Genomic DNA, 13,349 nt, shown 5'->3' with positions numbered 1-13,349 from the left:
GTTTGGATAAAGTATTGGACTTTCTCTAATAAAAAGTTAAATGAACTCATATAAATGTCTAAATTTAAGGGGCATTATCATATAAATGTCGAACATGGATAAAAACTCCGAAAATTGACCATTGCTCTTGTTACTTAATAATACCAAAATTTATCAAATATCACAACAATCAACAAAATAGACAATTTTATGTCTAAAGTCAACCTTAAAGCATATTTAATTTATCATAAAAAATAAGGTAAGCAGAGATTAAAATGAGGGTCAAACGATTAATGACCCAATAAGAAAAAACAACATAAATATTTCTTCAAATCCATATAAAAAAAAAGTAAATTTCTTATCTACATTCATAGAATGAATTAGAAACATTGTAAATATGGAAATAAAGACTATTTCAAAAACCTCAAAAAAAGAGAAAAACTATAATATTCATCTGTTGTTTTCTCTGGCACGATTTTTCTTCTATCATTTTGACACGCTTTGGTTGTTTTTCAGTTCCTGGTGGTTTTTCTGACCATCTCATACGCTTTAGTACTCCAATAGAGGATGAACTGGTGTATATGCATCTTACAGATGAAGAAGATGAGGCCTTTTAGGAGAATCCAAAAGATTCTAGTGATGATTTGCAATTCTGTCTGGTGGGCTTCTGTTTAACGGATAGTGTGGTTCATTTCCCATCACTGTGAAACACTTCAGCAGATCTCTGGCAACTAATTGGGGGAATTGCCATTATTGATTTATGGGAGAAAGGTTATTTGTTTAAATTCTTTTATGTTGTTGATATAAACAGGGTGGTTAACGAAATGTCGTGGTTCTTTAACAATCATCTCCTCTTACTGCAAAAGTTAGAAATTGGGGAGGATTCCCTACAATTGTCTCTCCATCATGTGTTGTTTTGGGTACAAATACATGATCTACCACCGGGGATTATGTCGGAAACAATGACAAGGAGATTCAAGGCTTTTTTGGGAGAATTTTTAGATTATGATACTCGGGTTCCTTCTATAGGGATACAACGTTTCATACGGGTTCGAGTTCATATTGATGTATGGTTACCTTTTAAACAGAAGAAGAAGGTTCTGTTGAGAGGGCAAATGTACTACGCTCGTTTTCAATATGAAAAACTTAATCTTTTCTATTTCATTTGTGGCAAATTGGGACATGGAGAAAGCTTATTCCGGTGCGGGTGAGGGTTGATCCGACTTAGATTATTTTTGACTTGGGAATCATTCTAAGAGCTCCGACGGGATGAGGACTGGTGGGCATCAATCGGTGGCTGCATGAATCAGATGGAACGATGTGTCGTTCTGCGGATATGGAAAAAGTATCAATGTAGCATAATTTAAGGACTCTTGCTAGGAATTTTGTTTCCAATCTCAATCTCATAATTGGCGCCACTAATAAAAGGATTTGTTTGGATTTTTATGGTAACATTTTGAGTGGTGTAGGTTTACGCACTAACATGGTTAATAAGGTTGGCTTATGGAGATAGGGTCGGATTGAGAAGATAGCCCAATCCAAATGGATGAAGGGAAAAAAAGACAAAGAACTATTTGTAACATATCTTCTATTTCGGGTTTGGAGGAAACAAGTGTTTTGCACGACAATAAAGACTTATCGACTAGCTGCACAAGCTAGGGCAGCCGGGTGCAATGAAAGTCCTTAGTTGGAATGTCCGTGGGATGGGGAAGCCACGGGCAGTTCATCATCTCAAGAATAAACTGAAAGAGACTAGTCTTTAAATACTATTTTTGATGGAAACAAAAATTAGTGTGCGTCGTATGGAAGGAATTAAAAGGAAGTGCGGGTTTCAACAGGGCATTGATGTTGGTGCCGATGGTTATAAGGATGATTTATCATTAGGGTGGAGGCAATATACCGTAGTGACTTTACGTAGCTACTCACAACATCACATTTATGTTGTGATACAAGATAATGATGATGGCTTTCCCTGGCGTTTTACTGGGTTTTATGGACACCCTAAAGAATGACTTAGAGAGATAACTTGGGAACTACTTCAGCAACTAGGTCAAGACCAAAGTTTACCATGGCTTTTATGGGTGATTTTAATGAAATTGTTTATTTTTTTTAGAAACAAGATAGTCATTACCAAGCGGAAAAGAGTATGGCCACTTTCAGATCAGTGCTTCTTGACTACGAGCTCAATGATTAGAGATTTACAGGGTGTTGGTTCACTTGGAAACGAGGCCGGTTTGTTTCGACCATATTCGAGAGAGGCTAAACCGAGGGGTTGCGAACTCAGCCTGGTGGAATTGTTTCTTAAATTTTTCAATTGCTCACCTGAGTCATTCAATCTTTGATCATTGCCAATTTATGATAGATACAAGGGGGAGCTGGCGGAAACCTTCCAAATTTAATGTTGAATAGTGTTTAGAGGATTCATGTGAGAAATTAGTACGAGATTATTGGGAGTCAACTGCAGAACCTGTATCGATGAAGCTTGAGAATTTAGGAAAAAAAACTTGTCAAATAGATTCATTCTATTCGTAAATCTCGATAAACTAGAAAAAAAAGAGTATGAGGATTGGCTGAATAAATTAATTACAAAAGATCTGGATGATGACACCCTTGCTGAGTTGACAAAAATCCAATTAAGGTTAAACATTGAAGTTGATATGGAGGAGATTTACTGGGAAAAACAAGCTTGAATCAATTGGCTTTTTAACGGCGAACGCAATACTACCTTTTTCCATCAGTTGGCTAATGGAAAAAAGCAAAGGAATACTATCTGAGGTTTGGTAAATGATAGGGGCGTTAGGTGACTAATGAAGATGGGATCAAAAAATTAGCTTCAGAATATTTTCGAAAATTGTTTACAGCCTCCGAAGCTAGAGATACCTCATGGATTTTCGCTAAAGTGGAAAAGAAAATTTCAGATGAGATGAATATTACACTATTGAACCCTTTTCGAGAGAAGATATGGCGAGCGATCAAAGATATGGCCCCTCTTAAAGCCCAGGAATGGATGGATTTTCAGCATTGTTTTTTCAATGATATTAATAGATTTTGGAAAAAGACATCACGTCATTTTCTCTTATTGTGCTTCAGGGAGACATTAACTTGGAAGACATCAATCAAACTCACATCGTCCTCATCCAAAAGGTTAGTAAACCGCGTACTATCATGCAATTTCGACCTATCAGTCTTTGCAATGTGTTATACAAAATTATTGCCAAAGCTTTAGTCAACAGGATGAGTGGCTTCTTAACACACTAAAACTCAAAGGGTTTTCATACCCGAAAGACAAATATCTAACAATGTTTTGATTGCCGATGAGGTTTTGCATTTGCTCAAAACTAGACGTTGGGGAAAGAGTGGTAACTTTGCTTTCAAATTGGATATGAGCAAAGCTTATAACCGAGTGAAATTGGATTTTCTAGCTAGGATGATGCTTCATTTGGGTTTTCATACTGATTGGGTTACTTTAATTATGAGATGTGTGGCGTCGGTTTCCTATACGGTCGGGATAAGCAGGGGTTTTAGCATCAGTTGGGTTACGTCTAGGTGATCCACTCAGTCCTTACTTATTACTACTATGTGCAGAAGGTTTCTCAACCATTTTGAATTACTACTATGTGCAGAAGGTTTCTCAACCATTTTGAATGCGGCTAAATTCGAAGGATTGATAAATGGTCTGCGAATAGGCAAAGGATTGTATAATCTTCGGGTATGCAACAAAAACAATGAGCTGAAAAGGTTGTCTCAGTCATCTCTAAGTATGAGAAAGCGTCTGGTCAGAAATTATGATAATTTTTTTTTTATAGTTTCGAGCAAATATTGGAGAATGTGAGAAGTGTCTGGTGGGGGAAAAACTGGGAGTCCGTATCTCAACAAATCTAGATTTAGGTCTACCTATGATGGTTGATAAAAATAAACAACGAGCTTTTTTTACCTATGTTGATAGATTTCAATCCAAAATTGAAAACTGAAATATGCGTTTTCTATCCACATGAGGGAAGAAGGTTTTGATTAATCAATTTTATAATCCATTCCAGTTTATATCATGCAATGTTTCATTTTACCTAAATCTTTATGTGTTGAGTTGGAAAATATTCTCAATTGGTTCTGGTGGAGAAACTTTAAAGCTCTGAAAGGAATTCATTTGAGCTCCTAGCAAATGTTATGTTACTCGAAGTTGCAATGAGGGTTGGGGTTTCGTAATTTATTGCTTTACTAGCTAAGCAATACTGGGTAATTTTGAAACATCCAAATTGCTTATTAACTAAGGTATTTAAATAGCGTTATTTCCTTTATACCACTTTAGAATCATCTAAGGTAGGTTCTTACCATTTTCTTACCTAGAGGAGTATTCTGGCTATTAGGGGGCTGATTGAAAGAGGAATGGGATGTTGCATAGGTACTGGATTTGTTGTAAACATTTGGAACAACTACTGGATTCCTAGACTTAGAAATGGTAGAATTAATTGTCACAATATTGATATCAATTACACTACGGTAGACCAATTGATCACTTCGAGACACTGTACCTAGAAGGAAGACATCGTTTGTGCCATCACTGATGGGGACCAAGTTGATTGTATCTTGAATATCCCACTTGCCAAGTTGGAGCAAACAGATACGATGGTTTGGAAGTGTGAGGTTATGGGTGATTACACAGTCAAGAGTGGTTATAAATTACTACTACTAAACAAATTACAAATACCAGATGCCTATCCTAATAGCATGATCCAAAGTAATAGCTTATTTTATACAGCATTGTGGACGTTACAGTTACCTGGTAAAGTAAAAACTACATTTTGGAAAATTTAAAATGATTACATTCCTACATATGCCAATCTAAACAGAAGAAATATGCATGTTTCTACAATATGTCCTATGTGCCAAGCTAGGTTGGAATTAGTTGATCGCTTATTAAGATTTTGCTCGGTCACCTGCCAAATAATATAAGGGTTAAACCTTATGCTCCCCCCTGTCTCATCTTTCCCGGAATACAGATCCTGGTTGGATAAAACTTTTCGTGTGGCAAATGAGAAGTCCAAGAAGTTATTGGCAATTGCCCTATGGGCGGTCTGGTTAGCAAGGAATCGACTTGTTCATGATGGTGTTCGAAAGACAGTGAATGAATTAGTGGGGTTTATTTTCAGTTATCTACGTGAAATTGAAGAAATCAGTCATATCAGGGTTATCACAGTACCCACTCTGCAACAGATTTGGAGACGACCTGACCCTAGTTTTATTAAAATTAATTTTGACAGTTCTTATAATTCAAAGACACACTCAGCTATCTCAGGAATCTTAGAACGAAATCATTTGAGGCAGATTATGGAGGCATGTACTTACCCAACAGATCATGTAGCAGATGCGTTTATAGCTGAGGCTCAGGCATCTGAACAAGCTATCTGGTATGCAATTGATATGGGCTTTCGTAAGGTGCAGATGGAAGGCGACTTCTTGACTTTCATTAAGCGATTGAACACCTACATCAAGGACAAATCTGTTCTGAGTCCAATTGTTGGAGACATTAAAGATTATCTGAGTTTTTTTTATAACACTACTTTCTTGCATATGTGAGGAAATGCAAACTATGCGGTGCATTCCTTGGCAAAGGAGGGTTGACGGTTTCAATCAACAAGATTCTAGGTCGAGAAGGTGCCGGCGATGGTGGAAAGGATAGTAGAGGTGGACTGGACGCGTTAGGTAAAGAATGCCTGATTTGAGTATTTTAGGTTTGGTCTATTCGAAAACCCTCATCTTTCACCCCGAATTTGGCTACCAAACTTTTTTCTCCCTTTGGATGCGCATTGTTGTTCTATCAGCTACTGTGATGCAGTTTTGCGAGAGTTTTCAATTGGTCTCTTGGGTTTTCTAATTCGAAAAGGAGTTCTTTTGTGTTTCTATTTTGGTCTTTTTTGGTTTTTCTTTAGGGTTAGTTTTCTGGTTAGCCAGATTTTCTTTAATGCGGGTGTTGTCTTTTGTTGTTTCCCAGATAGTTGTTGATGATTTGACATTTGGTGTTTCTCCCTTTACTTAATGGATGTCAGCTTATTATTTCAAAAAAGAATCTCATGTAACTGATAAGACAATTATTTTGAAAATAATAATAATGACTTTAAAAGAATTTACTTAAAATATATAAACCCATTTTATTTCTTATAAATTTAACAAAACTTTATTTCCAATAATAAATATTCTAAAAGACTATATAAGAATATTTTATAATTTAAAGAATAAACAATTTTATACTTGATTAAATATAAAAATAAGTTAATTACAACAAATTATTATTTAAAAAGAAAAACAAAAACAAAAAAAATATTCCACAATCAAATGGTGACACATGTCACCCAGACTTGTCCAAGGATCGAGTAGCTCATTGGCCTGATAGGCCTAGCTCGACTTGCGCTGGGGTTGGACAGATTTTTACACATCGGGTTGACTCAACCTAGTTTGAATTAATTTTAAATACTAAAAACTATTTTTAGAAGTTTAATTTAATTATAAATATCGAGTAAAAAATATTTTTAATAATTTATTAATTTTTTAATAAAAACAAACTTTGGATCAGATCGAGCCAACTCAAAAATAGGTTTTAGCTTGAAACATTTTGAAATCGGACTTTAGCCCAACCTACGGATACCTCTAATGTCACCAAATGGCATCTAATAGAAAATTAATGGAATGACTAACACAGTGACTTGATTGGAATGATATTTATAGTTAAGAACTCAATTTGAATTATATTTAGAGATGGATTTAAAATTTGACCTATAACTTAAGGATGTCTAATGCAGTTAACTAAACCCAAAACCCAACGTCAATTAAGTCTAATAGCGCAATTCCAGCCTAGCGCTGGATGTTTATTATATGCATTTGTGGACGTCCATTGTTGATTTAAAAGTTCATAAAAGCCACAGGTTTGAGTGTCAAACACAAACTCAAACTCATGTCCGATATTGTTGTCTAATTAAATGCATGCGTGGACGTCCATGGTTCCTTTAAAAGTTCATAGCTCCGGGCTCAATTTTAAGCCACAATATATTGCTTAAGATTTTCGTTAAGGCTGATTTATGGCTAATCATCTAGTGTTAGTTAAGATATTTGTAGAGATTTAGGTTGAAATGCCTTTCAAGAACTAAGGGAAAAGGGGTGGGACAACATGTTAGAGAAAGCGACTCCCAAATCCTAAAAACAAAATCTCCTAACAATCATTTTCAATCACCAATCTTGACCTGCTCAGAATGTGGGTAAAACATACTCTTCAGCTTATCATACTTCTCCATATCAAAATTGTGAGCTCTAATGAGCCGTTTTTGCTTTGTGGTGAACCGGCTTTGGTAAAACCCTTCAAAAGAAGGTTCTTTGGATGTCTTGAGGAAAAATGTATAGGCAGCCATGAAATACATGGATGTGAAGAAGAAACATACTGGTTCCATGACATCCCATGACAGTTCCCAAAAGGTTAGCCTCATGAACCCCGCGGTTTGAACCACCAAATAGACTAGACCCACCCATAGTTCTCGACGGACCAATGAATTGGCTTTTGAATCAATTTTAGCCTTTTGCGTCTCCATTTCTAACAATTGTTTTATTCTCGGGTCATTTGGATTTGGTCTCTGTAAAGGAATCAAACCTCCCACAGCTTTGGCTACCTACAATCACAAAATTCAAAATAATAATAATTGGATTCAATTCAATTTCCCGGTACCTTTTTATTAGGGATCCAAAATTAACATGAAAATGAAAGAATGCTACCTTTCAGATTTCACCATACCTATCTCTACAACAATTTCAATTTTCTAAACAACCAAATTTCCCTCCCCACCCTCCACAAGCCAAAATGTTAGGGGGCCAAGTAAAACAGTGGACTAAATTTAATATCATTTATCATCAAATCAAAATTTTGTTTTATTTTTTTTATACAATACTTAAAATTAGATAAAATTGATAAACACATTTTATCACACTTGAAAATAAATCTTCTCATATCAATACCAATCAAATTAAAATTTAATATAGTAAACCTTTTCACTAATTGTTTTTAATAAATACTGGTATGGATAAAGGCAGTCGGTGAGAAACATCTCTATCCCAGGAACCCAGGGTCCACCAGAAATGTTGAAAACTGAAAATTGTGCTTTATATTGGGTGAAAATCCGGTCCAGAAATACAAAAGACAAAACACACGCAGACGCACACAAAACAGTATCCGTTCTCGACAACTGCTCCTCGAGCAAAAAAATCTATGAAATTGAAATTCGGAAACTATCATTTTCTCCCCCCTCATTGTAATGGTATAATCTTTAAGCGAAATCTAAATAAAATGGAATATAAAGAGATAATTAATTGCGAAAAAGTTGTAAAGCCACCTGTTCGGGTCGCAAAAAGACGAGGTTTCCTAAGACGATGACGCCCCCTGACTCTTCAAGTAATTTGGCGGACTCCAATCCTAGTTTCGGATCCGAAAAACATTCTTCACAAATCCGAATGAAGTTTGAATAGGGAATCCAGTTTTTCCCGGTCTCTCTCAGCCTCGTTTTCATCACCTCCAACAGCGCCACTCTTAGCAACTTCTCTGCTTCCTGATTCGACAGTGCCGCCACCTCCTGCACCGTCGTTTTCTCCTCCAAATGCGGGCTCAACCCCTCCAGTCGGATCCGGTCTTTTGACGTGCCAATTCCCCTTAACGTCTCCATTAAATTCTCTCCCATCGGTAGCTTCCTTATTGCCGGTGAATGCATAGCTCCTTCATGAAGAAACCGTCGGCACATTCCATTACTGTTAACGTTAGCTTTAAAGTCTCCTTGATCGGGCACCATGGTGGTTACATTTTGCAAAACTCGATTGTGAGCCGTTGACGAAGAAGTGCGGCATCTAGTAAGAGCTTGTGAAGACATTTTCGAAATATTAAAAAGCTTCTCCACCAAGGTTTTCTTGAACATGATGAAATTAAAATAAAATAAAATAATAAATAAGCCCTTTTTTTTCAGAGTGGAGAAGATTTAAAACCTTTGCCCGTTTGACACAAGGAAATGGAGAATTGGCCATTTTATAGTGTCCAACAATGGAAGAATATGAACAAAAAAGATAAGAACGGAGATGGGAAATATCGAAGAGAGCGACTTAATCACCCTACACGTGGATGGCTAAGCTTGAACTTCCAAACGCCGTCGGATCATATGAAAACTTTAGCGTTGGCGCCTCTGATTTGCATAAAGCCGGTATAAAATATTGATCTATGTGGTTGTAGGTGAGGGACTCATGGTAAATAGAATAGGGTGGCTTACATAGGAAATTTTCTGTGTTTTTGACAGGGCAGCTAACAGCCAAACACAGAAGTGAAACTGTAGACTGTTATGTTTTCACGCAAACGTGTTGCCACATATGTTTTAAAAATGTAATAGGAAAAAGTTTTAAATTTAATGATTGACTGCTTCTTTTAAATAATTACTTCCAGTATTGTAAATTAAAGTCACTGTTGTACTCATAAAGAGATTTCTAGATAAGGTTTTTTTATGGAAAAATTAAATATTGAAATGGTAGGTTAATATTATTATTTATAAAAATAAGGTGCCTGAAATAGTTTCAATGGGTGGAGGGAGAGAGATGGGTGACACTCATGTTTTGTCTAACACAATAATTGAAAAATCATTATAAAATGATATGTTTTTTAAAATGATTTTTTAAGGGTGGACGGGTAGAGATAGGCGGCACCAATATAAAAAAAATATCTTTTAGGGATCGAGGAAGAGAGATGGGCAGCACCAGTATAAAAAAGTTGATTTTTGAGTGGAGGGAGAGAGATGGGCGACACTAATATTTTTTGGTGCAAAAAAATGGTCTAAATGGTGTAAATTTTGTATTTTTTTTTATTTTTGAAAGAATTACTAATATTTTTACACATAAAACAAATCAATAACAACGTAATTTAAAGAATTACTAATATCTTTACACATATTTTTTCAAAAAAATCTCATTTATTTATTTTTTCATTTTTATCCCAATAACAAATTTTTATTACATAACATATCTTCAACATTTGTAAAATGTAGTTCTTTTACCACAATAATCCAAAAAAAACATTTGTGAACTCATTTCGTATTTATTTTTGTAAACCCATTTCGGTATTTACTTCTATGTTTTTAAAATATATATTTTATGGTGATCCATTTTGGTATTTAAATTTTAAAAAATATTACAGTGATCACCGTAAAATATATATATTTTTTAAAAACACAAAAATAAATACCAAAATGGGTTTACAAAATAAATACACATGTTTATATGGGTAACAATATTAGTAATTCTTCAAAAAAAAATAACAAAACTGTATAAAACCCACCCTTCATCATTTAGACTGTAATTTTGTACTAAAAAATACTAATGCTACCTATCTCTCTCTCTCCACCCTTAAAAAATGTTTTTTTGGTACTGGTGTCACCTATCTTTTCCCTTCCACCCTTAAATTAAAAAAAAAACATTTCATTTTGTAATGATGTTTCAATTATTGTGTTATATAGGTGCTGCCCATCTCTCTCCCTCTGCTTCTTGGAACTGTTTCAAACACCTTATTTTAATAAATAATAGTATTGACATACTATTTCAGTATTTAATTTTTTTAATTTGTATTATACTTCTTCTATTTTTTACTCTCTTAAAATCATTTTTTTCAAATGTGTGTTTTCATATCATTTATCATATGTGGGTTTATATTATTTACAGATTTCATTTCCATTTATATTAGGATAAGTACGTTTAGTTATTATTATAATAATATGAAAAAATTATTTAATGCAGTTAGACATAAAATAATAAATAATTAGAACAATTTTAATTTTGAAATTAGAAAGATGAGTAAAATTATTATAAAATAAAACCTCTTTAAAATAAATGAAAATTTTTCTTTACTAAAAATAAGTTAATGGAGTACTTAAATATTTCTAATTAAAATTATTTTATTGCTAACTTATTTATTAAAAATGGTGAAAAAATAATACTCCAATCAAATGTAGCATAAGTGAAGTACACGAGTGGTACCTCGACACCCTTTCTATTTCTTTACAATTCTCCAATTTATTTTTAATTCATTAAATTTTATTATGGTTAATAACTTTATCCAATATGCTATATCAAACAATAAAAATAAGTAACAAAAGGTTTTATTTTTTATTAACATTACATTTAAATTATATTATTATAAACAATAAATTCAAAAGGATTACTGAAAATACTAATTTCACCTAATATTACATAGAAGATAACTTTACATTTTAAAAACAACTTAGTACTAAATAATAACAAAACATAACCAATTTTCTTGATTCCCTGAGCTACACAAATTAGGAATATATTACAAAAATGTCCACTTTTATTTTCATGCATTCTTTGTTGATTCTTGCATTGAATGAATTTTTGTTAGTCCTTTGTTTTCATGCTTTTGTTGGTCTCATAAAAAAAAAAAATAAAGCAACAAGATTATTTTTGCTACACTTAGATCATCCATGCCATTAGTACATAGTCTTACCTTAGATTTGATAACTTTCTTTAGTCCACACAACGAACACAAACATGAAAATTCTAGCTAAACCTAGATAATCTATGACATTGGTATATGGTCTTACCTCAAATCACACTCGAACAAACCCACCAAAATTCTTGTCTATGTCGCTGATATACTCTTACCCATCTCCTTAAACCCTTGGGTTCATCCCTTCAAGTAGCCATAGTCTTTTAAGTCATTTTTATTGGACTCAGTCTTTTATCAAAGCACCAAAAATCTTACTTGTAGACAATCCTTAATCCATTTCCCTAAACCTTAAAGACTAATCATTAACCATAACTCAAAAACTTTAATTCTTAACCCAAACCCTAAACTCTAAATTAAAACACTTGATTAATAGTTGTCAAAATATTTTCCTCCACCATATTCAAGTTTCAATCTTTTCTCAAGTCAAAGATTCCAACCAACCTCCAACTTCAATTGAAGGTAACCCCCGACTCTCCTAATTCAAATGCCTTCCATAAAAATCAACTTTATGAAGTGTTGGAGCACCAATAAGGTATGGAGACATCCTTTAGACTGACCCTAAACAAATTTAAGGTTTACAATACCATTAGTCTTGAAAATTTATCCATAGCAAATCAATGATTCAAATCTTGTAGAAGATTGGGGTATTGAAAAACAATTGAATCAAGAAAGTTGGAGTTTCCTTAGTTGAAGTTAGAATTGGGTCAAATTCCTTGACTCGACTAATGATTATTGTAACAATCTGAATTTTAGTTGTGTCAAAAAATGCAGTTTTAGAACTTCATTTTCATAAATCGAGATCGTAAAAATAAAATATGAATATTTACAGAGTTAATATAAAATTATAATAAAGTTTGGTTAAGTAATTTAGCCGAAAAATAGTAAACTCGGGGATTAAATTATAAAAGTATCACCACTATTGACTTTTAATTTAGAAAATGCCTGGGGACCTAAGTACCATCTATCCAAAGAGCTTAAATGATTATTAAACAAATGTTTTTCATATAGAAAGTGGGATGTGCTGATGATTCCATTAAGTATAAAATATAATTTCATTAAACTAATATATGTGTTAATAGTTAACTAATTACACTTGATTAAATTAAGTAACTTACTAATTATAATATATATACATAGTTAGTGGAGGAAAGATGAATATTTATCATCTTCCTTACCGTCCACGTTAGAAGAAAGCAAAGAGAACTTCCATGGTTGAAAGTTGTATTTGGACATTAAAATCAAGTCCATAAGTTATTTTTCTTTAATTTTTATAAATTTATGATCATGGGAGCTTGATTTAGCTAGCTCATGTATCAATTTGTTCAACTGTTGAATTTTAGCAAGTTGTCATTAATGAGAAGTTGATGAATTAGACTTGAAATTGATAGATATTAAGCTTAGATCATGAAAATGACTACATTGTAAAACTAATTTAGCTTGTTAGTTAACTTTATAACATTAAGGACTAAATTGAATAAATTGAAAATCTGTCATGAGGATGTACTATAAATAAAAAAGTAGAGTTGGGTTTTGATCTGAATCTAGATACCGAAAAATATGCATATCCCGAGTATAGGGACTAAATTGAATAAAATGAAAAATATGCGTGGCTTTGTATTTGGATGTGAATTGAATGAAATTTGATATTACTTTATTTATTGAATTATGGATCATACTAGAAGACGACGACAGGCCATCATGAGAAAAAGGAAAGACATGAGTCGTTGATGAGTAATTGAATTATCGATTTGTACTTTTATGGTTCAAGATCATTGCATTTATATGCATATTCATGTTAATCGCATGATTGAGTATCAAAGTAAATATATAATTTTTGTATGAA

The 13,349-nt window shown here is 33.5% G+C and overlaps 1 protein-coding gene across 4 annotated transcripts; it reads right to left on the bottom strand.

Moving 5' to 3' along the window:
- Positions 1-279: 279 nt before the first annotated feature.
- LOC105778044 (calcium uniporter protein 2, mitochondrial) lies at positions 280-9,017 on the bottom strand. 4 transcript variants are annotated; one of them, XM_052622884.1, is made up of 4 exons: positions 8,349-9,017; positions 7,407-7,631; positions 5,323-5,459; positions 280-1,307 (listed from the first exon to the last, which is right to left on the bottom strand). In XM_052622884.1, exons 1-3 carry the CDS (start codon positions 8,919-8,921, stop codon positions 5,361-5,363), a joined length of 897 nt encoding a protein of 298 aa, XP_052478844.1. In that variant the 5' UTR covers positions 8,922-9,017; the 3' UTR covers positions 280-1,307; positions 5,323-5,360. The 4 variants fall into 4 exon arrangements, with proteins under 4 accessions (XP_052478844.1, XP_052478845.1, XP_012457064.1 ...); XM_052622885.1 differs by having other exon boundaries at positions 326-710; XM_012601610.2 differs by lacking the exon at positions 280-1,307 and having other exon boundaries at positions 5,192-5,459.
- Positions 9,018-13,349: the final 4,332 nt, after the last annotated feature.

Source organism: Gossypium raimondii, chromosome 10 (genome assembly GCF_025698545.1).
Source record: "Gossypium raimondii isolate GPD5lz chromosome 10, ASM2569854v1, whole genome shotgun sequence".
In the NCBI taxonomy this organism is placed as follows: domain Eukaryota; kingdom Viridiplantae; phylum Streptophyta; class Magnoliopsida; order Malvales; family Malvaceae; genus Gossypium; species Gossypium raimondii.
Note: the sequence above shows the minus strand (reverse complement) of the source record. Positions and strands in the feature narration are given on the sequence as shown.